This window comes from Athene noctua, chromosome 3 (genome assembly GCF_965140245.1).
Source record: "Athene noctua chromosome 3, bAthNoc1.hap1.1, whole genome shotgun sequence".
Classification (NCBI taxonomy): Eukaryota; Metazoa; Chordata; class Aves; order Strigiformes; family Strigidae; genus Athene; species Athene noctua.
The window spans coordinates 49,449,569-49,475,393 of record NC_134039.1 but is presented as its reverse complement, the minus strand read 5'-3'; the positions used below and the strand labels follow the sequence as shown (position 1 = coordinate 49,475,393).

The 25,825-nt window shown below is 44.5% G+C and overlaps 1 protein-coding gene across 1 annotated transcript in view; it reads left to right on the top strand.

The window, feature by feature from the left end:
* HMGA2 (high mobility group AT-hook 2) overlaps positions 1-25,825 on the top strand; it is a 123,848-nt gene that overhangs the window by 75,918 nt on the left and 22,105 nt on the right. Inside the window, exon 4 of the mRNA XM_074901530.1 lies at positions 24,853-24,885. Within this exon, the coding sequence (XP_074757631.1) occupies positions 24,853-24,885 (33 nt within the window). The remainder of the gene's footprint in view (positions 1-24,852; positions 24,886-25,825) is intronic.

The following is a 25,825-nucleotide window of genomic DNA, read 5'->3' as shown; positions in this document are numbered from 1 at the left end:
GCCTCTAACTGTAGTGAAGGAGCCTCTAGGACCATGGTGTCGATGACCAGGACTGTAATCATGCCTACAAGGCAAAGCCTGGACTGTGCTGTGCTGCTGGAGCTCCTGGCCTGGCTGTCCTGCAGGCCAGTCCTGCCGGGAGTGCTGGCAGCTGCGGCAGCTCACAGGGAAGAGGTTAATGGCTCTGTGATCTACACCGACATGAGATGGCATACATGGCACTTTCCGGAAGTTTGGTACTTTTTTTAAAATGTAAGTCCCTATGTTAAGCATAGGTTGCCAGATTAACATTTCACTTCCCAGATTGCTATTGTGTCAGATGGGGCAGGCTCATGCAGATGTGATAGAAGGATTAGAGTGCAAATATATGTTCCTTAGACACTTTGGGAACATGAGGTAACCAAAGGAGATCTTAGAAGATTAGGTGACAGAAGCTGTACATAAGCATGGCTGCTCAAATGTGCTGGAATTTGATGCATGCTCATGAGAACATCCTCTGTAGACACTTGTGACATGAGAAAAACTCAATGCAGTAATTAAGCTGTTTCTATAAGCCAGCAGGAAGGGGGGAAAAGATTAATTATTTATTTATGTTTTCTAGTGTATGGGAAATTGTCCAGTGCTGTAACAATAGGGACTTCGTACAAACTTGAAATGGTACTGCGAGCCAGAAAGATCTCAGTACTCTGCTACACTGAGTGACTGGGTTGCTCTCAGGGGATGTACACTTGGGTTCCTCTTGGAGCTCTTCATAGCAGAGTGTGTCTCCTTGCATGACACGAGCCAGTTCTCACTAGTACTGCACCACTGGAGTGAAACATGGCTGATCACCAGCTGCCAGGTGTGGATTTTGTCTGGCGCATCCCCAAGTTACTTGTGTTTGGCTCTCAAACACATCTCTGTATACTTGGAGCAGACAAATCCAATGGTTTAATATGTGTTAACCTCCTCTTCAAGGAGATGTAACAAGAAGATAAAAGCAGGGCACTCAGGGGTCTGAATCAATGAAGTCTTCATCCGTGGGTCTGCAGGCCATTTTGAAAGCCGAAATGTGTAGGGATTGAAAAGAGAGCAGAGACACACAGAGGTACACTTGCTTCAGTGTGATATAAAGCTGTGTTAGCTACTGACAAGGCTATTTCTGTTGAAATATTTTCATCAGAAAATTTGGTTTCACTTGAATATGAAAGTTTGACCTGAAAGTACTTGCTCACTTCACAAGATTTTATCTTCATGGAAAACCCCAGAATGTAACATTTTATAGTCCATGCTGAACTAACATATCAGTAATCAGTTTTCCTATGAAAAGCTGATGTTATCTCTCTACCACTGTGTGGAAATGTGTGTGGAGAGGGGAGGAGGTGGCAGAGGTTCATGTTCATTTTCCAGCCTCCTACTGTGTGACCCAGACCAAATCCAAATAGTTCAGAGTGTACTGAGATATGTGGCATTAATCCATTCACAAGTTTGAGAAGGAGGGAAGGAAGGAGGTGCTTACAGAGTTACCATGCTCATGTGAACCTTGCGGGCCAACTGTTGACCTGGTGTAAACTGGTCTGGCTCCACTGATCTGGAGCTATGCTAAGTATGCATTAGGGGGTCTGATGCATTCAAGCAGATCTTGCTTTGTTCGCATTCATTCAGAAATTGTGCCAGCACCCAAAGCATGACATGAGCATGTATTTTACAATTTAAAAATATAAATCTGGCGCTTTTGAATGTGCTGATTTTCTTAGGGCTTTTTTTCCTTTGTGTTAGTTACTTATGGTACTGGAAGCACAAATTAGCATGGAACCCAAATGAGTGTTTGATCTAAAATAAGAAAACTTCCTTTAAAGGAGAAACGCTTAAGGAGCTGATTGTTATTTATTTTATTAAGCATATAAGGGTTATTTGGATTTGTGTCCTGACTATAATTCCTGTGTTTAGAGCAATGCTGATGGCAAAATGGTATCCAGCAATTTATGAAAGGTGATACTATGTCAACAGATAGGCAGTGGGTTAGGACATGTGACAGTAATCCGCAGCATTCAGAGCATTCAGACCATATGCTTTAAAACATCAGTAAAATACACATCAGAACGACTTCTTCCCCATGTTCTCTCCCAGAGACCATGGCAGGGGGATGCTAAGGAGGGGAGTTGGGAGGCTGCTTTGCAGCCCTCAAAAAGACCTTGAGGATAATATAGACCAGCCATTAACCTCACACTGACAGATCCCAACTACACCATATCCCTCAGCACTATGTCAACCTGACTCTTAAACACCTCCAGGGATGGGGACTCCACCACTGCCCTGGGCAGCCCATTCCAACGCCTAACAACCCCTTCTGGAAAGAAATGCTTTTCTGGTGCAACTTGAGGCCATTCCCTCTTGTCCTGTTGCTTACTACTTGGTTAAAGAGACTCATCCCCAGCTCTCTGCAACCTCCTTTCAGGTAGCTGTAGAGGGCAATGAGGTCTCCCCTCAGCCTCCTCTTCTCCAGACTAAACAACCCCAGTTCCCTCAGCCGCTCCCCGTACGACCTGTGCTCCAGACCCTGCACCAGCTTCGTTGCCCTTCTCTGGACACGCTCGAGTCATTCAATGTCCTTTTTGTAGTGAGGGGCCCAAAACTGAACACAGGAATCGAGGGGCGGCCTCACCAGTGCCGAGTCCAGGGGTCAGATCCCTTCCCTGTCCCTGCTGGCCACGCTATTGCTGACACAAGCCAGGATGCCATTGGCCTTCTTGGCCCCCTGGGCACACTGCTGGCTCCTGTTCAGCCGGCTGTCAATCACACCCCCAGGTCCCTCTCTGACTGGCAGCTCTCCAGCCACTCCTGCCCAAGCCTGTAGCGCTGCTGGGGGTTGTTGTGGCCCAAGGGCAGCCCCCGGCATTTGGCCTTATTGAAACTCCTCCAGTTGGCCTCAGTCCATCGCTCCAGCCTGTCCAGGTCTCTCTGCAGAGCCTTCCTACCCTCGAGCAGATCAACACTCCCACCCAGCTGGGTGTCATCTGCAAACTGACTGAGGGTGCACTCGATCCCCTCGTCTAGATCATCAATAAAGATGTTAAACAGGAGTGGCCCCAAAACCGAGCCCTGGGGGACACCACTCATGACCGGCCAACTGGATTTAACTCTGTTCACCACAACTCTTTGGGCCCGGCCATCCAGACAGTTTTTTACCCAGCAAAGCGTGTGCCCGTCCAAGCCACAAGCAGCCGGTTTTTCCAGGAGAATGCTGTGGGAAACGGTGTCAAAGGCCGTGCTAAAGTCAAGGTAAACAATATCTACAGCCTTTCCCTCATCCAATGAGCAGGTCGCCCTGTCATAGAAGGAGATCAGGTTTCTCAAGCAGGACCTGCCTTTCATAAACCCATGCTGACTGGGCCTGATCATCTGGTTGTCCCACATGTGTTGTGTGATGGCACTCAGGATGAGCTGCTCCATCAGCTTCCTGGGCACTGAAGTCAAGCTGACAGGCCTGTGATTTCCCAGATCATCCTTCTGACCCTTCTTATAGATGGGTGTCACACTGGCCAATTTCCAATCTGTTGGGACCTCCCCAGTCAGCCAGGACTGCTGGTAAATGATGGAAAGTGGCTTGGCGAGCACCCCAGCCAGCTCCTTCAGCACCCTCGGGTGTATCCCATCTGGTCCCATAGACTTGTGTGTGTCTGTGTGATGCAGCAGGTCACTGACTGTCTCCTCCTGGAATGCGGGGGGGTCATTCTCCCAGTTTCTGTCTTCTGGCTGAGGAGGCTGGATTCCCTCAGTACAACTAGTCTTGTTATTAAAGACTGAGGCAAAGAAGGCATTAAACACCTCAGCCTTCTCCTCATCACATGTTGCCATGTTTCCTCCTGTGTCAGGCAGGGGATGGAGGCTCTCCCTGGTCTTTCTTTTGCTGTTGACATACTTAAAGAAACATTTCTTGTTGTCCTTGATTGCTGAAGCCAGATTAATTTCCAGCTGGGCTTTAGACCTCCTGATTTATGCCCTACATAGCCTCACAGCACCTTTATTATCATTGTGAGTGGCTATCCCCTTCTTCCAAAGGCTGTAAACTCTCCTTTTCTCCCTGAGTTGCAGCCAAAGCTCCCTGTTTAGCCAGGGTGGTCTTCTCTGCCCCTGGCTTCTCTTACAGCACCTGGGGACAGCCTGCTCCTGAACCATTAACACTTCCTTCTTAAAGAGTGCCCAGCCTTCCTGGGCCCCTATACCCTTCAGGATCGTCTCCCAAGGGATCGTGTCAAGCAATTGCCTAAACAAGTCAAAGTCAGTTCTTTGGAAGTCCAGGATGTCAGTTCTGCTGCCCCCTCTCCTGGCCTCTCTAAGAACAGAGAACTCTATTATTTCACAATCACTGTGCCCTAGTCAGCCTCCAACCACCACATCATCCACCAGTCCTTGACAAAGAGGAGATCCAGCAGTCACCTTCTCTGGTCGGTTCACTCACCAGCTGTGTCAGGAAGTTGTCTGCCACACATTCCAGGAATCTCTGGGACTGGTCCTGCTCTGCTGTGTTGTATTTCCAGCAGATGTCTGGGAAGTTAAAGTCTCCCACAAGAACAAGGGTAAGCGATTGTGAGATTTCTCCTAAGTGCTTATAGAATATTTCATCCACCTCTCTGTCCTGGGTGGGTGGCCTATAGTAGACTCCTACTACAACATCTGCCCTGTTGGCCTTCCCCCTGATTCTAACGCAAAGACACTCCACCCTGTCTTCACTACACTTGTGATCAAAGCAATCGTAACAGTCGCTAACATACAGAGCTATGCCACTCTCTCTCCTTCCTTGTCTATCCCTCCTAAAGATCTCGTAGCCATCAATTGGCACACTCCAGTCATGGGAGACATCCCACCATGTTTCTGTGATAGCCACTACATCATAGTTTTCCTGTTGCATCATGGCTTCAAGCTCCTCCTGTTTGTTACCCATGCTGTGTGCATTGGTAGAGATGCACTTCAGATGGGCTGATGTCCCCAGCACCTTTTTACATTTAGAGGTCTTAAGTCCAGCCTGAGCTTTCACAGGTGTTACACAGTTACTGATCCATCAATATCCTTTGCATCTTTGTTGTGCTGCCTGTCTCCATCCCTTGCCTCCACTGGGATAGCAGGGTGAGGGTTGTCACTGGCAAACCATCCCACAAACTGTGGTAATCTTTCCTGGGGCTTATGCCTGGGAGTTCCAGTTTTGTCCCCTTCCCCCTTAAAATCTAGTTTAAAGCTCTCTCAATGAGCGCAGCTTATTCCTGCCCCAAGATCCTTTTCCCCCTCTGGGACAGGTGCATCCCATCTGATGCCAAAAGGTCTGGTATCCTGTATACTAAGCCATGATTGAAAAATCCAAAGCCCTGATGGTAACACCAGTCTCGGAGCCAGAAGTTCATCTGTTGACTTCTCCTTTAACCTTCCTCATCCATCCCTGCAGCTGAAGGGATGGAGGAGAACACAGTTTGTGCCCCTGACCCCTTAACCAGTTTCCCCAAGGCCCTGAAATCTCTCTTCACTGATTTTGGATTTCTCCTGGTAATACCATCATTACCCACCTGAAAAAACAAGAGAGAGTAGTAGTCCTTGGGTCTCACTAGGGTGTGGAGTTTTGCTGTGAGGTCCTTCACACAGGCCCCTGGGAGGCAGCAGAGTTCCCTATGAAGCGGGTCTGGTCTGCATATGGGGCCTTTGACACCCCTCAGAATGGAGTCACCCACTACAATGACCCTCCTGGGGTTCTTTTTAGAACTGGTTTTAATACCTGGTCTAGGGTGACCTGGCCTTGGTGGACCTTCATCTTCTTCCTTATTTGACTCATTTTCTTCATCCTTCTCTGCTTCATTCGCAAGTTCCAGGACCCCATATCTGTTGTGAAGGGACACCATGGAAGGTGAGGGAGGTCGGGAGAGGATTTTCCTGCCTCCCTGAGCAGGGACCTGTTTCCAGCCTCCCCCATCTCTTACGTCCCCTCCTTCTGCCTGGTAGCAAGAGGATGAGGGATCACCTGCCTCTTCTGGAGCCTCCATTTGCTCCTGTTGCCTCAGGGGTGCTAGGGTGTTACTCCACCAATCAATTTCCCTTTCACACTCCTTAATACTTCTTAATCTTTCAGCCTCTTCTTTGAGCTCCACTACCAGGCTGAACTGGTCATCCAACTGATCACAGCGCACACAGGTGTTGTCACTGCTGCCCACTAACAGGATTGACAGGCTTAGGCACTCACTAGTTTGCAGAGAGGATGAAGGCTAAATAATGTTAGAGAAAGATTTTTGTCTTTGAAGGCCAGCATTGGAGAAAGATTATTTTTCAGCTCAGTGAAAGCTCATTGTCAGGACATCCCATCTCCTCTACCCGTTGCTTCTGCTCAGTGAAGGCAGGGGTTGCAGGTACAAATTCAAGACACAGAACTGAGGAGAGTAATTTGGGAGCCCTTTTGAGTGCACGTACAACCCATGGGAAACCCCCTTTGTACCTCTTTGGCTCAACCTGGAAAACTGAAAGTTCAGATAGGAGGAAGCACCTCAAGCCACAATAAAGCGTTCTGTTTATTTGAAGGTAATGGGCCAAAACTTATTTTTACTCAGGAAGAACTCTCACTGAAGTCATTAGGTAGTGTGTCTGAAGAAGGGTGGCAGGTCTTGCTCTGAGGTTATTTATTAGGACCAGCATTTCTGAACCTCCTGCTGGTAGCTCTCATCTGCCTAAAAAATAGATTTCTTGGGAAGGGAGCAACAGGAAAGTACTGTGTGAAGGCAATAAAATGGTTTACATTCTGTATTAGTGCTGATTTAACAATCATAAAAGGAACATAAATGTTTAAAAATTAAACATTTTTTGTTTAAATATTAAATATTGAAATTTCTCCTCCTCCTGATTTTTAACTCAGCCTTGAAGGCAGCTGGGGCTGGTTTACAGTCATTTCTTGCCATCCCTCCTTGGATAACTGATCAGTAGCACAAAAGCTTCCAGGTAGGAGAGTGTCCCAAACAGCTAACGGTAATTGCAAGGGTTATTTCCAAATGTGTGTTACTGTTCGTTCCTGTTAAGAGGTGTTCCTCAGCTTTTGAACTCTCTCACTGCCAGCCTAGGTCATCCAAAGTGTCATGCAGATTGATATTTCTGAATTCAGCACAGCGTAGAGTGGAATAACCCATTCAGGCCTCCTTGAAAGATCAGTGACAGCTTTCTTAATGGAATAAGGGGTGACTCAGTGTTTTATGAGCACCTCTCAACACAGTCATTAGTTTTATCAGTCTGAAGTTTTAAAAGACAGCCCTTGTGCAAACAGCCTCTGAGTCAGTGCCAGCTTGAAGCTCTCTTCTGCCAGCCTCACCGTCAACACCTACCGACTGCTACATAGCTGGGCAGGACTCGCCTAAGGCAGGAGAATTCTCAGCTAGTTTGCGGTACTCTTCCTGTCTGGGAAAGGGCATGGTGACTTTATACCTCTTCGCATTTCCTCTTCTTGGGCAAGAGGAGCAAATCAAGCTCATGCAACTCTGGGCAGCTTTGGAGCTGTTTGCGCCAGTGCCACATCTACAGCTCGGACCTGCTGGTGTAGCGGCAGCTTTCAGCCTTGTACCTGCACCGACACAGAGGCACCTGCCTCACCCCTGGTTCTGAATAACATGGAGTTTCCCAGCAGCAGGCTGGCTTGGCTCTGGTGGTGGCAGTGCAGCTCTCTGGCATGAGCGGGGCTGGGGAGTGACTCAGGGAAGCTGTCCATGAGCACGTTCCTCTGCTGCTCCCTCACTCATGCCCTTTTGAACAGCCAACCAAAAAGAAAGTTTCTTTTAATCCAGGCAGGAAGGCTTGCTGCCCCCCCTCAGCAGTCTCCAGTGCTGTTGCTTGAAATAGAGATATGTCTCAGAACACCCTCATCATAAAAAAAATTGCTTCAAGGCATTCCTCCCAGAAGTGAAATCTCTGGGACGTGTTCAGTCAGCCAGAAAGAAACTGTGCAAGAAAGTTCCCACAGTCACACTTCCTCCTGAGCCATGAAGCTGGATTTGGACAGACCTCCACAAATAAAGCCATTTTAAAGCACATTTCTACCTTGAGTCCAGTTGCCTCATGCCCATCATTAGGTGTGTTTCTGGGTGGCAGAGTGGGCTTCCTGGGAGAAGTGATAGGCAGTTGCGAATACCCCTCTCCCCCCGACATTTCATGCAGCACACATGAGGGGATGTGATGTGCAGCCTTACTGCTCACTGCCCCGGCCGCGTCTACTCGAAGCAGGTACCCTGCTCCGCACTGCAGGGCATGGCTCTTCCCCACCAGTGTAAGCCTGGGGAGAAAACAAAACAGCCAAAGATATGTTTGAGTTTGAAGAGCTGGGAAGAAGGCTACTAAAATTTAATGTACTCGTTGTGTAGAAAATGTTTCAGAAATGTGTAGGATTGCAGCTTCTCTCTAACGGGTCTCCTCCTTCCTGCCCAACCCCTCACGGCTGTGCTGAGAATGCTAAGGGAATAGAATTGCTGGAGTTTGTATTGCTGGCTGCCTCAGAATGCCCCTCTGCAGAAAAAATGCTGAAAGTTTGTTTTGCTACAGCTGTTGGGAAGGTTGCAAGGCTTGGGAGCACCCAACTGGGGGCAGCTTTCCTTCCCCTGCTGATGGTCCCAAAATGCCACATTCTCACACCTAGTGAATAAAAGGCTAGAAGGAAGATGTGCAACTCCCTGCGGAAACTGTGCTCAAGCCTCCTGTATTCCTTCAGGAGAGTAAATCCTCTGGCTGCTGTAAATCCTCCTCTGCTATTTGCAGGGGGTGGAAGAATGCACTCAGGCAGCAACCCAGCTCTGAAGGAGGGCTGGCCGAGCAGGGGGAGACCGGCAAAGAGGCTGGGTCGCTCCCATACTCCTGTGGAAGTGGCAGGGAGAGCTGTTTGTGAGGCACACACGTCTTTTCAGCAGCAAGTTGTTTGTCTTTTACTCTTGATTGTTAATAAACATGAAATGCTAGTGGGAGGCCAGCCAGGACACTCATTCTCTCTATAGGTTTCAGGGATCCCAGCACTTTGGGATCATGGAATAAATGTAGGTTATCAGTCCAAAATAATAACGCTTTACAAAGTGGAAATGCAAATTTCCTGCGATATCCCTGAATAGCAGGTGGTATTTCCTGATGTATTGTTTCTGACCTTCAGGGAAATTGATATTATGAACTGACTGAGGAAAATGAGTACAGTATCAAGCTCCTGCAATTAAAGTAAACCAATGAGAGGATAGTAAAGAGTAAAGCAACAAGCAAAAGAAGGCTTGGATTTTCTGTATTTGTTGTTGTGGTTTTTTATAATGCTGTGGGCACTGAGTGCAGTTAAGATGCAGCAACACACTTTTTACAGAGAAGGCAGTGATGGAAAGGAAATAGGAGAAAACATTTAACATTAAGTTCACTTGCTTTTAAGGGCACAAGCAAATAATTGAAATAATGAATAGTATTAGTATTATTAAATAAGTAAAAATTAGCTGAGTGTCGGGTTAACTAATACTTATATACATCCAGCAAAGCAGACAAACATTCACTTGAGCTTCTAACAGTGAGGTCAGGAGCAGACATGCCTGTGTTTCTGTTAACTAGATTTTGCTTTGAAGAAAGGACAATCTGATAGACAAAAATCACAATTTTGGTTCTATTTTTATAAAAAAGAGGTGAGCTGTTAGGTTTGCTGGTCTACACTTCATGTAATGTCATGTGTGTCTCATTTGAGTGAAAGCCATCTCATGTGATCTTACATACATAATGCTGTTTCATCGAGTGTATTCAAAACCAGTACCTACCTAAAGGAAAGACTGATAATTGATTTTAAATCAGGCATTGCTGCATATTCTTATATTAGATATAACTTTATAGCTGAAAGACCTATATAATACTTTGCCTCACCCTGTAGAACGCCCAAGATTAGTTTTATCCCAGTGCTGCAGTCCTGTGTTCTCCTGCGTGCAGTTACTCCTACTCAGGCTATCAACCTGGTTGATTTGAGTTGGGTTCACTTCTGTGAGATTGTTCAAACAAATTTGAGATTTCTAGTTATGTGCATCTGGTCTTAGTGGGTTTTGTGTCAAATCCTTTAATTTTTCTTGATCATAATTTATTATTTAATTTCTCTGCAGCACATGCATGCATGTTCCTGTTATGTAAGGAAATGCTTGTGAAAAGGAAACCATCTTGGCAGTATTTCGATGAGACAGACTAGCTCTCACTTGTTAGACTAGTGACATTGGTATTGAACCCGTGATTCACAGATGCGAAAGCCAGATGGGACCATGTGGTAATCTGATGTGACCTCATGTGCAGGATGGCCTGAGTCTATCACAAGTGAAAGTCTCCTACAGGTTGTTTAGGATTATGGCCAGAGGGGGATTCCTTCCTGTGGATGGCATTTGAATGCAGGTGACAAACTCTCACAATCTTTTGAGACATATTTTTAAAATGTGGACTGTAATAGAGGTCTAGACCAGTTCCAAGAAACCTGCATTTAGTAATATTTTTGACACCGTCATGTTCTGTGAGGAAACATTTCATCTCTCTGGTCCTCTTTTCCACAGCCTGCCTTTTGTCAATCTTCCATGTTTGGAGCACCCATTGTTCATGTGAGGGGGTCAGCTCTGCAGCATCTAATGCAGGGACAGTAAATTTCCCTGATTCTCCCCAGTGTTGCATGAAAATCTTGTTGCCCAGAGTCCTTCTGCCTCTCTTGCTGAGTTCACTGCTTGTTTCCCCAGAGCTGTGCAGTACCGTGGGAAGACAAGAACAGAGCTAGTAGATAGGTGAACATTTGCTGGGCAGCCTGGAAATGTCGGTTTTGGTGGCTTTTCCTGTCTCGCGTAGCACAGGATTGATTCCTCCTGGTCCCACTGCTGGCTGTGTTACATAGTCCAGCGCTATAGAGTTCATGAGCTATTGGAGGGCCACAGTCATTTGAGTGCCTGGAGGCACCTGCCACTAGGTCTAGCTCTCAGCTGAGAGAGTCTAAGAATTACCCTAGAAGAAGCAGGGGCTTGTTGAGAATTGTGTGATGTTTTGTGCCAGGCAGAAACTGTTCAGGGTGGGTGGGTTGCTGAACTTAATTTTAAGAATTAAGACTGATCAAAAATTAAAGTCTTAAGGTGTAAGCCACCTTAGTGCATTAGCACAAAGTTCCTCTCTCCAAATCTATAAAAACAGATATGGACATAATTTCTAGTCTGAGATATTTAATGCACAACTGGGTTATAGTGTCCTGGCTGAGCTTTGATAAGTATTAGTGACTACGCATGCACAGACTGCTAGCCTGTCCTCATTGCTTCACCTTAGTAAAATATGTGTAAAGTGATGCTATATATCTTCACATCTGAAGTCGGCTAAAGCTGTATGTGTTCCATTATTGCTGCTTACCTGGTGGTGACTTTTAAAATGCCTTTTCAGTCAGGGATTGGTTTGTGTACTTAAATTGTGCAGAATGCAGTATCTCATTAATACCCCAGTGGAAAGTTGTTTGTTTGGCTAATAGCCATTCGTAGCTTAAATACTTAGGGTGATTCACATTTTAGATGACCGAAGTCAAGTCACAAAATGATCATGGGAGGAGTATTGCTCTTTTGAAAATAGGGGTTGTGATCTGAGTTTCTGATAAATACATCCAACACAAGCAGTGCCCTGTTCTCGCTGCAGACTAGTGCTGTGAAAGGACTATGTATATGTCTTCTGGACGCTCAGATTATATAACCTAACCAGGAAACAAAATTAATATCCCCAGGGACACCTAGCTGCTGTGCTGGGATACACTTTTTCTTCTGATTCACTTAGGATGAATGCCTTTGCATGGTACTCAAGAAAACTTGTTAGAGGTGTTGTTTTTCAGATGAGATGTAAAATCAAGGCCCTGACCACTTGTGGACATTAGCATTCCCATGGCACTTTTCAAAAGATTTGGGATTTTGACCCCAGTGTCCTGGCCAAATTCCAGTTTGGATAATTACATCCTTCCTTCTCTGCCACATACACTGGATATGCTATTCTTCAGCTCCTGCCCCAACTGTATGTAACATTGTCTTGTGCTGTTAAAACAGCTGCCAGACCTCATCCCAGAGATGGCTGCATTTTAGTGCAGAGTGAAACAGATGCCTTTATAAGATTCCCATGTCACTTCCAATGTATAAATCGCTTTGGGATCTACAGAGATGAAAAGGATATTCGGAGGTGAGATTATGTATTTAAATGTTGTGATTGGTTTTAGTTATCTGATACATATTCTTAAGGTTTTTGTAAGGAAGTCCATGTTGAACTGAGGAGTAGTACCGATATGACCCATCACACAGCATCACAGATCTCCCACAGGAGTAATGAGTTAGATTTCTGTTTCTGAAGGAACACTGAGGGTTAAGAGAAATGTACTTGGAAAAAAAAAATCCACCGCAATTGATACCGATGAGGAGGTAGACAAACATGTTCATCATGGTGGTGTCCAGGCACTTCCCAGGTTTTTTTATTGCAGTTTACCCTTGTCTGCTATGTACCAGTAGGTCAGGTTTAGACTGGGATTAGTTCTGTGGTCTTCAGGAATTAAATGCCCTTGTCTGTACTTGTGTTACTATGAGATGCTAATCAGTTAACGTATTATGCGTTTTGCTCCTCAGGTCTCTGTAAGACTCAGGCTCTTCCAGGAATGTAACTCCTGCACACTAAAGACTTCCCCAGGACATTGGCAGCCCTGTAGGTGGAGTGTAGTATGGCTGAGACAGCCATGTGAAAGTGCACTCCTTTACTGGCCAGTGCTATAAGTAAAGGTTCATAAATTTAAATGGACCTATTAACTGTTTTCTAGTGCAGGCAGGGCTGGTTAAACTAAAGTTTATGGGCTGGATCCTCCCTGCCAAAATCATCTACAGTACAAAATTACCCTGCATCCTCTTTTCTGAATGTCCTTATCCTGGGCAGAGGGCAACAGCCTTCTTTCTATTGTGCTCTCTCTTCAAGGATGCGTGGATCCTGCTCTTCACCCATCTGATCTCATGTCTATCAATTGGTCCAAGCACAGACATCATCTTGGCATGGGATGAGCATGGAAGTGAAGGAAACATCTTCATGTATTAAGTCATGGAGTTGACCATAGAGACCTTGAGTACTTCCGTAAGGGACCGTTCAACCAACACCAGCCCAAAAGGTTGGGCCCCATCACAGTTAGGAGTAGGGAGAGGGGGAAGACATACACAGTGCTGAGCAGGGAGCCATATGGAGCTTACGTGATATTGGGGGGGTTCCCTCTGAGATACAAAATGTTTATAAATAATACCCTGATGTGGAGATCTCACAGAAGTCCTGGCTTTCTTGTCAGTCAGGAAGCTTTCTGGAACTGTGATTGATGCATCTGGAAGACTCATTAAATCATCAGTTTTGGGCTTGCAAATGAGTTTACAGTTAGCAAAATATTGTCTTTTTGACTGAGAAAAAGAAGATAAGAAAAAAAAAAAAAAAAGCCCAGTATTTGCTAAGTAAAATGGAGCTAGACTATATCGCTTTTATGAGCTCTGCATTATCTTAACTATAAAAAAGAAATCTATATTCAGTGATAAAGGACAATTATACAATGCTGAATGAGCAAAATAACCACAAATTGCCAAGGGCATGTGGCAGCAAGGGCAGACAGGGATTAAAGTGAAAAAACGTAGCTGAAAAGGCCACACATTTATTAACGTAAATGCATGTAAATTAGCCCCAAAGGCAGACATTCCTTGGAGATGATGAAAGGTGAAAGAGCATGGGCAACTCCTTATCCCATCACTGTCCCCCACCCTGTTGAAGTGCTTGTATAACAAACAGTGAATGCCCTGTCCTGTTGCCAGCGCTGTCTAACCACTAAGCTGAAGCAGACGTGCTTCTCCACAGATTGCTGTGCTGAGAGATGGCTTGAGTTCTTCTTCAGGAAGAGCACGAGCTCATGCGGATTCTGCTGTCAGCAGCAGCCTTGAATGACAGGTTGTTTCTCTGCATGCATGTAGGGGTGTAATCCTCCACTCACCAAGGCAGTACAGTCCCAGGGCCTTCCTATTTCTCTCTTCCTTTTTATGATCTGAGAAGGTGAAGCACCCCCATAAAGCCTACAGAATGTATCTGATCCTAAAATCTAAAAAAGCCAACGGTACCTAAAAACCAATCTTTCTAACCAAACTTCCCAGCTGCTTTCTTTAAAAACACCACAAAACCCCCAAAATGTATCAGCAACGTGCACACTTTTAAGAGCATAAAAGAGGCAAAAATATTACAATACAGCCATTGTGTGTCTGTTGGTGGACAAAAATAAATATAAGGTATTTATTTGTGTTTCCTCTCAGTTCCTTGCACATAACGGGCAGTGTAGAGACCTTGGTGCTATTTGTGTGCAAGCAGGAAAGGTGGTGTGCATTTGGTCCCCCTCTTCCCTACCATCTCTCCTTTACACTTGCATTTCTTCATCCCATCTCTTTGAATCATTCCCACTCTGCAACCCAACCAGAACTTCCCAGAACTGTTCCCTACTAGCCAAAGACTTCCAGAAACTCCTAGGTGTACACACACTGTCCCAAGCTATACTTTCCTTACTCCTCCTTCAAATGCTGTCCTTCCTTCGCTGGTGGTCTCCCTGCTGGCCATGGGATTTGCCTGGGAGAGGAATGGATTCGCAGCAACCTTTTGTGTCCCTGGGGGCTTTCTTCAAGGTGCTTCCTGGCTCCCTTCTCAAGATAAAGTCTTGCTTGAGGCTGGGCTGGGGAGTCACAGGCATAGAATGTGGGGACATTTAGGTGCATGGCAGCAGCCTGCTGACCACCAGCAGAAGGACCTTGCTCCACACCATCAGTAGCTCCCATACCTGTTAATATCTAGAATATCGGGGTATCTTTGGCCGTGTTACTGCCAATGCTAAAATGATCTTGCAACTGCTGTTAAGCAATCTGGTGCTGATACCTGATCTCACGGAGGTGAATTCTGTTCAGCTGCAAATCAAGCTTCTGTCTACCCTGTGTACCTGATTCCCAGAAACGGTATATCTCTGTGCCAACTACAGCAGCACTTGGAGGCCACCTATCCCACTCCTTCATCCAGCAAGCTGCTTTCACCTCTGCTGCCAGGACCACCTAGCCACAGATGCTACCAACTGGCATGCCCCAAACCACATAGGTTCCAAGCACAATAAAATGTGACTAGTTGGAAGATGGAAGTATTTACCTCTTTGGGTAGACTCTGCAACTGGTTTGAACCAAGGACAAAATTCAGCCAAGGACAGGATTTAGTTTTGGTTTTTGTGGCATGAAAAATCAGGTTTTGTCACTTAAGCAACAGAAACGACAAAATATGGAAGGGTTATCAGGAACTGAGAGTAAATACCAAGCAGTCCTATTCTCTGAAATGACCTGCATTTGGTAAAACATTTACAAGCGCTCCCTAGCAACCGTAACATTTAAAAGCAGGCCACTTTCCAAGTGGTGGATGGAGCTCTGTGAGCAAGGAAACCACTTTAAGCTGTACCAGGGAGCAGACCTGTAGTAGGGTCCTCCAGGCACTGCATTCTTGATGTGGTATTGTGTTTCAGTACTATTATGAAAAAAGCTGCAGGGGATTTGCATGCATACCTAGCACACATACCTTTGATGTTCACATTGTTAGATCCAAGCAACAAATAGGATGTTCAGGTCAGATGTAGCACCCAAAAGGCTATTAAATAACTATAGCTAGACAGTCAGGTAATTGTCCTGTAAAAATTACAGTCAAATTCTTCTCTCCTAGACTGGGCTAAATTCAGAGTCTGTTCGGGGACATAAATAGAACAACTTCCAAATTACACCAGGATTATCAAGAGCAGAATCTCTTTCTCCTCACTTCTCTTCCCCCTTCTTTCTGTCTTTCAGACTGAGGGAAGCATGTGTACACAGACACTATACATATTTCTGCTGCTTTCAAGAGGCTGGTGACAGGATTTTGTAGACTTTAACTTTGCAATCTTCTCGTAAGTGGGTTCTATCAAGCTGGTTCAAAGATTTTGCTACCATCTTAAAAAATCCATTACTGTGTCATGCAAATTTCACAATGATGCATATAATGAAATTGCTATTAATGAGTGAATGGTAAAAGCACACCAGAAATGCAGTGCAGTGGGTTTTTTCTGCTTTGGAAGGAGTGCCTACAAATCATGCCTTTGGACATAATGAATGTAATTTCCATTTTAAAAATAACAGTATGGATTGAGTTCAGTATTTAACATACCACGCATCAGAATGATCCCAAAACATATCAAGCCAGGAAGTGGATTAATTACAACTTGCCACCAAGCCCCTGCTATATTTCAAGTATGTGGAAAATGTATTTCTGTTTTGGACACTGACTTCTTTATGAAACTGTGCCAGTATGTCAGCAGGCTCTGGTTGGACTCTGACAGACAGTCTTAGCAGCATCAGTTTCCTGGAGGCAGTAATAATTATCAAATCTATTCGATAGACAGACAGCTATCAGACATCTGTATATCCCAGACATAAAAAAACATCCCCAGCCAACCATGTGGCTACCAATGGATCTGCTCAGACAAAGAAGTTCAAGAGAAGTGCCTCAGGCCAGATCCTCAGCTGCAGAAAATCAGCCAGGCACAGTCAGTTGGCCTTCCTTGGACTGTGCCTTTTCTTTGGAGGAAAATCCTGCTCATCCGTCACAGGGCAATGGGAGGTCATGGAGGCAAGGGGCTAGTTGTGAAGGGGAAGCTCCTGCAGGAGTTTAGGGCCAGACCTGGGAGTGACCATATAAGCTCTGTGCAAGATGCTTTACATCTCTGAAGGGGCAGAAATGGCTGTGCAAAGAGACTGCCTAGATCCCTTGTATCCTTAGCCCAATTTGTGCAGATGAGGGGACAGTTAGCCTTCTCAACAGGATCTAGAGTTGTGTCTGTGCTCCATGAGCTGAACAGTGCCTGGGCACAGCCTCAAGCACTGCCCTGCAGTTGTCTGTGCTGTGCAGTTGGGAGCTTTCTCTCCTTCACCGTCTTGTCCTCTGCCACCTAATATGTGCCCAGGTGTGGCTAAGGAAATAGCATGGCCCACGGGGTCTTCCCTCTTAAGCATTGTGGAAGAGATATGGGAGATATGGCATATGGGAGGAGGAAAGGTGGTATAGATGCAAGCCAGGCTGTGGACTTGGGCTGGATTGTTTTCTCCGTAGGTGATGTCTGCAAGTTTTCTAGGTAGATCATGTTGTCCTGCACCTGCCTTTACATAGTGCCTGCCCTGATGCTCTCTTCCTCTTGCTAAAACATGAAGCACAAATCTTTGGAGGCAGCAGCACTTCTAGCACGCAGCTAAACTGAAGAAATGTGCCACAGGCTGCCAATGGGAAATACCCAAGGGAGGACACTGACACTCCTTGGTTTGCATTGCTACTCTCAAGGTAGCTTGAATAGCTAGCTAACTTTCCAGGATAGTGAAGGTGCCCAAGGGCTGAGGGAAGTGCATATTGTCTTTTCACCAGCATCCTCCTTCAGGGGCTCCTGTGAAGCAGTGCAGCTCCGGACTGTGGCATGGCCATTGCAGCAGCACTGTGGTGGAGACTGGGGCAGGGAGTAGAGTTGCCTCCTGACACTGGTGGGACAAAATGGTCCCAGGATTTCCCCATGGAGCAGTTAACCCCTTGTTTGCCGTGACTGCCACTTCAGTTCTTTTACCATCCCTGCCTCTAGGCTTGGGCCTGTTGTTGACAGAAGCTTTCATAGGCCTGGAAATGAATTTGATGATCGTTTGTATCTAAGCCTACATTGTGGAAAATGAGCTGTTCATGTTTTCCAGTCTCCAGATGACATAAGGACACTGTTACTGAATGAGTTAAGGTCTTTGAGACCTTAAAATGAGGAGAATGAATGTAGGAGGCCAGAAAGAGAAATGTTACCTGACAATAGTTACATTTTGAGCAAACCCATTGAAGTTCAGAGTTCGCTTTTCAAACAGTAACAGATTTTGCAGCAGATTGTCTGGTTTGGGACTTTACTGCCTTATTTACTCTGTTATTTCACTGGAGGCCAGTGCAAAGGTCAGGGGGATTCAGGAACTCCTGGCAGTCAGGTCCAGATATGAGTCCACTGATGACAGTCTTGTAGCTCTGATCAGCAACATGCAGCCACCATCAGTGGTACCTCCAGGAATGGCTTCTGAAGCAGGAACTGCCCTTGGTTTTTCGGTCTGTATGGCAGGAGGTGCCTGAGCAAAAAGAGAGGGAAAAGTCCAAAACAAAAGTTGGAACCAGACGGTAATGTGATACAGTGCTTTTCACCTCTAGGTCATTAATTCAAATCTGTTTCATAGTCACAAAAAATCATTTCCACATGGGCCAAGAGAAATGCATGGTGAACACAGGGGTTGCTGTATCCAAACAGACAAGATAGTCTGGAGATAAACAGTTGCACAATAGTTATTTGTCTGGAGAAGTCTTCAAGGTATAAAGCTAAGTAGTTTCTGATTGGTTTACATCCCTGAATCATGAGGGCCTGGTTTCTTTGCAAATAACTTTATCATTTATTTCTGTCTACCAAAATGGATGGTTTTTTTCCTTACACTATAACTAAGAATATCTGGAACCTCCCATTTGGCTTTCTCAGTAGCCTGTATAGGGAGTTATAAATAGACAGATACATATGACGTTCATCAGACAAAAGAGCCAGCTCATATTTCCTTAAGTGCATATCAAGAAAACCTCAGTGCTGAACTGTCTACTAGAATTATTCTGAAAGGCAGAAATTGCTTCTTAATATTTTAGCAGAAGAATGCACAGGGTGCTGAACTAAACCAGACCATAATGCATCAGGAAAGCTTATCAAATACGTGGTGGATGACAATGAAGTAAGAGGGGAATCCAACAGAGCAGCTGAAGAAGAGCAGTCAGCAACAACAGATCCTTCTGCTGCCAAAATGCATTGATTTTAGCTGAGTACGCCAATTTAAACTTTACTGTATTGAACCGCAGATAGTAGGCCCATTAAATGGGTATTCCATAAGCTGCAGTACCCTAAGCATTTTATGGAAATGTAACCAATACTACTGGCTGAAACATTATAAAAACTAATAACATCTATCAAGAAGTCTGAACTAACAGCTACTGCGTTTTGAATTTTGATTATATCATTGATAAACTTAATGGGGTATTGTTGTGCTTGAACTAACAGTTCAGCTAGCAGATGAAGAAAAATTATGTTTTTTTCCCTTTCTGTTCTAACCATTAAATCTGTAGTTACCAAGTTCTGTAATGGTGGGAAATCTTACCTCTGTGAAGAAAGTTGGGTCAAAGCAGCTGAAAATTAATGGATAATACGAGCATAAAAAAACCCAGAATTTTATTTTTAATACGTTCCTTTCACAGTTTTTACTCTCTCAGCACATAAAACCATTGCAAATGTAGCAACTTAAAGACATTTTGTAGTGAAGGTAGCCTTCTGTAAACAAAATGTGTGAAATCCTAAAGCTGCTGAAGTCAGTTGTTTGACTTCCATTGGATATATACATACCTGACTGCATATATGTGCCCGTTCCTGAATTTTCAGGCTACCAAAAGAGTCATTTGAAGCAGTGTGTTTTGAATTCACCAGTTAAAATATAAGATTTTGTGGCCAGTCAAATAGCAATTAAAAGCCACTCTGTGTACTTGGAAAACTCTGATGCCCTCTGATCTCCTCCACAAGTGGAATAGAAGTACTATTTACTTTGTCATCAGCTAAAGTTATTGGTGCAGCTCTTGAGATATTGCAGGGTTTTCCAGCAGCAGTCAGGGGAGGTCAGTTTAATAAGCTAATAAATATTTTTTGAATGACCTGACTTTGTATTTGGTATTAAAAACTCAGAAGAGTGCCAAGCAGAATAGAAAATAAAGAACAAAAGTTCCACAGATTTTGCCAAAATTCTCCGCAGATTACTATTAGCTTCATTTATGAGACTGCACAGAGGACTGTGAAATCTCCTTTGAACTCTTAAGGGCCAGATGGTTTTGCTGTTAGATCCTAATGACCCACAGCAGTGTGCATACACAGACACCACGGTTGACAGTTGACTGCCAACATGCAATGGAGGCAGAAGAATTCATGACCTGTGCTTCCAAAACACAAGCCATTCCTGCCTGGATGGAGGGGGCATCCCCCCTGGCTTAAAGAAGCATTTCTGCTACACCTTCAAAAAGAAGATAATTTCTAAAGCAAGTCATGAGCATACCTGGATCAGAGGAGACAATAGCAGGTGCACTGTCCCATGCAGCCCTGGGTGGATCCCTGCTGAGAATCATGAAGTAGTTTTTGCCCAGAGGCGAGGGCTCTCTGGAAGGCTGCATGGTGTGGGCCCTGGTCATGTGCTGGGAGAGGGAGGGAAAGGCTGAACTCAAACCAATTAAAGCTGTAGGGCAGAACAGTCATACGGAACTGCTTGGGGGACATGATTTATTTTGGATTGTATTTGTTTCAACTGGTATAATATGAACTTCATTAATTTTTTGAGGAAATGTAGACAAAAATAGTAAATATGGTTTTACTCATCTTTTAATTTAGAACTACAAGTGTTTGGGTGACCTATGAAATTATTTTAATGTTCTCTGCACAACACTGTGCTGTCAGCACTATAAATGGGTGTTAGTTTCTATCATGGTCATTTAGTCTCACCAGCAGAGTTACCTCCATGCAAATGTCTTGACTGTGTCAAGCTGTGGGAATAAAACAGAGAGTCGCTGTTGCCCAGAAGCATCAGTCAAATTTCTTCATAATACTCAGTTTGAAGAGGAAGACATGAACACAACATCTAGGAGGAGTGTGACTGGGCAGCTTGCCCTTGGAGATTCAGGCACAAGCAGTCAGGATGATTTGCATTCAGATCAGTGCTTTTATGTCTGATTGTTAAAAATGTGTTCCAGCATTGCTCGTATTAGTTGACATAGACTACCTGTATCCTTCCTTATTTTTATAATGCTGTGAAAAGTCACGGGGTAAGAAGAGGTATGGAAGAGAATGAGAAGTGTGACAAATTTGATTTGATGCAACTTTTGACCACTGGTACAAGATGAATATGGACTCATAACATGAGGCTGCTCTTTTGTTCTCATATAGAAAGCATAGAAATTAGCCAGTGACTGTATAGGCTGTAAGGATGCATCTAAGATACTGATGAAGAATGAAGTAACAGAATTTGAAAATAAAATAAAATGAGGGATGTGATGACAGAGTAGGAGTGGAAGAAGTGTCTTGTAAAACATAAACAGTTGGGCTTTGAACATCCAAAACTTACCACAAAGATAAAACCACCAAAAACTTTGTGTACTTTCCCCTTTAGGTGTTTGGGGGGTTTTCTGTTCAAAGTTAGGAATCTTATCCTGAAGTTTTAAATTATTTTCCTTTGCCTTAGCTCACATACTTAATAGTTTAAACATGGCAAGAGAAATTCTGCTGTATTTTGGATTTGTTCTTGTATGATAGACATTTCAATTACATGGTCATAGGATTTTTCCAACACTGTCGTTTGTTCTTTCTGTCTCATAGAGATTTAAGAAAGCTGATTAAGGTTGACTTGTACTTGCCTATGATGTAAAAAAACCATGAATTTTCCTTTCAAGTGTATGGAATTTCAGCTGATACACATTCAGTGTGCAATAGCTGTTTCTTAAACTTAGGATAAAAATAAAATGTCAAAGTCCTGTGTTGCACAAAGCTCCCCTTACATATAATCACTGACATAAGTGAGAGAGACTCTGGCAGAGCAGAAGGTCTGCCATCTTACTCTGCATGCTCCTGGGGGGATACATAATAGTTCAGAACTCTCGTGTCTTGCGTACAACTTTATTTTGCTCCAAAGCACCTCTTTAAGGTCTCTTGTCCTTGGCTTTTTTTTATGGTTTCAGTCTTTTCCATAACCAAGACAGATTCTTTCTTTCCAGCTAGTTGAACATGCAGTCGCAACACTCTTTTGAATCAGAGGTGTCTCCTTTGAAGCCCTGAAAAGATCTCTTAACTCAGAGAACACAAAGCTTAGTGAGTTGAGGCATTTGCATCTATAGCGTGTTAAAAAGTTTCCAAAGGCATCACATCCACAACAGTTAAAGAAATGAAAAGGGATGCTTGGGAAATTTCTCACTATTCCTGTATGCCTCAGTTCTTCTGATCTGGGCTGACCTAAGTGAGCGGACACTGCAAACCTCTCAGGATTCCTGGATTTATCTAGCCTGCATTCATCCAGATAGCTCTCCCACTCAGCCAGGCTGAAGCAGGAAAAGCAATGCCCTTGAAAACCAGCACTTGTAGTGATTCAGCTGCCACAAGCTGGAGCCCTCAGCGTGACACGAGTGGGCACACAGCATGTCAGTGGTGTGTAGTGGTGCGTGCTGTTAATACCAGCTGAGGGGCTGAGCCCTGCTTTTGAGCTTTCATAGCTGTGCGTCTTCCATTTAAGGGAGAATACATAGCACACGCTGAAGTCCAGATCCCAAATCCAGTGGAAACCTAACTGGCAGTAAGCAAGCACTGCCAGGGAGCTCTCGACATGAAGCACTATGATAGCAAAGGTCTTGTATGACTAAGATTCTTGAAAGCCTTGGTCAGTATTGGAGACAGTTTCCAACTGGGCAAAGTACAATATTTTCCTTCTGCTTTTTATGAATGGCTGGATAGGATTGTGCTGGAGTCAGAGCCCCCTGTGAAAACCATTCATAAAAATAACAACAAAACAAAACAAACACACACAAAAAACTTTCTAAGTCCAGTCCAGAGCCACTGGGTGCCAGAGGCTGGGAAAACATGCTGGCAGCTCAAGCCCCAGCTATCACTGGAAGTATTCAAGGGGCTTTTTGGTGGTCTGAAAAGTATGAAGTGCTGTGTAGAAGGGCAGCTGGTAGAATTACTGTGACACATACTAGGCAGAAAGCCAGAGCTGGCCTTGTTTCAGACATTGTCTTTCCTCTCATTGAAGTGTCAGGACCTAATTCATGGAAAATTTGGTGAGTTGGCAGCTCTTTCAGATTTCATTGAGCTACAGTGTGTGAGAGTCACATGAATGCAGAGCACACAGCCAAAAATACATGGGGATTTCTGAGCAGGAGAAAACAGTCAGCTTCTAAGAATGTCTGTGGATTTCTTATGGTTTGGGAGTAAACATGTGTACAGGTGTAATCAGCAGGCAAAAAAAGAAAATAAAGCTGAAAAGCACTAGTGGCAGATTACTGAAGAGCTCAATGAGTTCTGTAGTTATGAGAGATTCCTTTGAAACAAATCATTCTTTTGTCCAAGGGCAGCAAATGTCCATTAATGAGTTTAGGGTTTGCAGTCCACCTGGAGAAGGCATCAATAAAATATGTGCCTTCGTAATAGCTTCTCCATTGCAAGGGAATTTAGTGGAAAAGGGTCCACCCTGAAGTTTAAAGACAGACGCAGTCATCATATAGTTTTTTTCTCACGTGTATTTGAGAGCAGAATTTGGAGCCTGAGGCACAGATACAAAATATAACAGCAGTAGGATTCCACTGAATTAGAAAAAGACTAAACAAACAAAGCATCTCTTGTTAAAATGGGACGCTCATGGTGGGCAGTCTGAATTGAATCAGTTACATTTCATTTACATTTTTATTGATCCTTCCCAATGTAATATTGATCTGAAAGGCTAGTTGCACTAAACTGCTTATTCAGAAATATTCCAGTTATTTCCTACTACACTGTCATGAAAATGAGGTTTTTGGCCATGCAGAGGGGGACAGCATGTTGGCTTCAGCCCAAGCGAGGCACTAAAATCACAGCTGGGATTAGGAACAGGCAGGAAGCAAGGGCAGGAAGAAAATCATTGGGTGCAATTCATATACCTTGAAGACAGAAAGTCCGGGGAGGAGCAGGAAGGCAGCAGCTTTGCCCTGCTGAAGTAAGAAAAGCCCTTTTGTGCTCTCAGTGTCAGGATTTCATCCTTTATCAGTGGTCTTTTTGTTCTGTGCTGCTCCTAGCACCCACAAGGGTCATCACATCATCTGGGCAGTGGTGGTGTATTTTAAGTGTGCCTGTATTAGTTCCTTAATTGGTCCTTCTCCCCAGGGTGGGGATGAAGCACACTGTCACATTGGTGGGTGTCCTGACTCGTGTGGGGATGACCATGTTTCCCATTCCCAGGTGGGAGCACCCAGGAGGGAGACTTGCTGAGCAGACCGTGGCTGTGCCACCAGGTCCTGCGTAGGCTGGTGGATATGGCCGCCAGCTCTCCCTGCCCACACCTGCCCAATGTTGGGCATCCCCAAAATCATGTCAACAGGCCTCACAAGGGTCAGCACAGCATCACCTTCATGCAGATAGAGATCTCAGAGCAAAGCTTCTGAGAGCTGCAGCCACTGCCTGTCCCAGCCTCCTAGCTTTGGCAGAGATGGCTGTGGTCAAGTGGGAAGCCCTGGTTAGGAATGGGGTTACATGTCCCTCACCTCTCTGCCCAAGCTGTGCTCCTGCTCCTGGCCAGGAGGGAGGGCTTCCTCCACTCACAGCTGATAGAGGGTGAACAGCATCAGTGGAGACAACAAAATCCAGTTATAAAATTAGGCCACTCTTATGGTCTGTTAAGTAAATGCAGCAAAGTAAATCTAGCAGTACCATAGAAGAGATGAAAGATGTAACAAGCTAAATTAGAATTCACCTCGGCTTTCATTGTACAAACTTAACATACTCATCTACATCCCCAGTAATCTGAACTACTTCAGAGCAAGGTCATAGATAGTTGTTGGAGAGGCTGGGTGTGAGAGCTGTGTATGTTCATCACTCCATTTCTGAATGTGAGCTTTGCCTGTTTTTTATTTCTGCTACTGAAAACATTTTTCTCAGCATCTGTGAAATCACATTTAAGTGACCTCAGTGTCTTTTGTTTCTTACCATGCTTTTGTTTTACTTTTCAGCCTCAACAAGTGGTTCAAAAGAAGCCTGCTCAGGTAAGAAAAACTAATTTAAATTCTTTAGACTACTTTAAATGAAATAACTTTTCACTATTTAAACTGGTCTCCTTTACTGTAAAAAATGAAGGGAAATACATCAAGCATATGAGTTGGGGGACAGCTGTTGGCTTGCTAGGCGCAACCACCAGAACAATTCACATGGTAGCCCTTGGGAAGGAGAGGAGGAAGTAGTGGACAGTGCTTGCTTGGAAATGTCCTCTTTCTGAGCGGCCGCCTTGAGCTGGTAATGCAGGTACACGTACACACAGACGTGGTGCGAGTCTGGCATGTGATGGGTATCTCTGTGCCCTGAACATGGGTAACTGGGGACTGCTTACAGCAAGGGAGGGGCACAGGTATAAAACCCTTCTCCCCAGGGGTCTAAAGGAGTCTCTAAATACACAAAATAAAATAGGCTGAACTTGGTAACTGGACTGGATCCATCATAAAGTCTAACACATTTGAACTTCTGTTGAGTGGCATTATTCTCCTTTAACACCTTGGACAAAGTGCAATGTGTCATGAAACCAGTCAAACGCTGCATTTACGATCACCTCTATTTTCATTCTCCAACTGTGTTAAAAACCCCAAAACCTAACTCTGCCACTTTGTTACATGTGCATGTGAAAAGTCCATGGGCATGGGAGCAGGTCCATCCCTGCTTGGCAGAGTCCATGGGCTGTGATAATGTACCTCTGTGAATATGAATGATTGCTGAGTCAAGAGTGTAAAGGTTCCATTGCTTTTCTGGAAAGAAGTCTGCTTTCAGAGGGGAATAATACTTTTGTTTTTCCACCTTACGGTTTTAATACATTATTGTACAGTGTACATTATTGTAGTATCAACTGTAATCTGAATTAGGAGCTGTCACATAAGAAACAGAAAACCTCCTAGCTGAGAGTTGAAGGGATGGAATGATGTAACTCTCCAAATCATG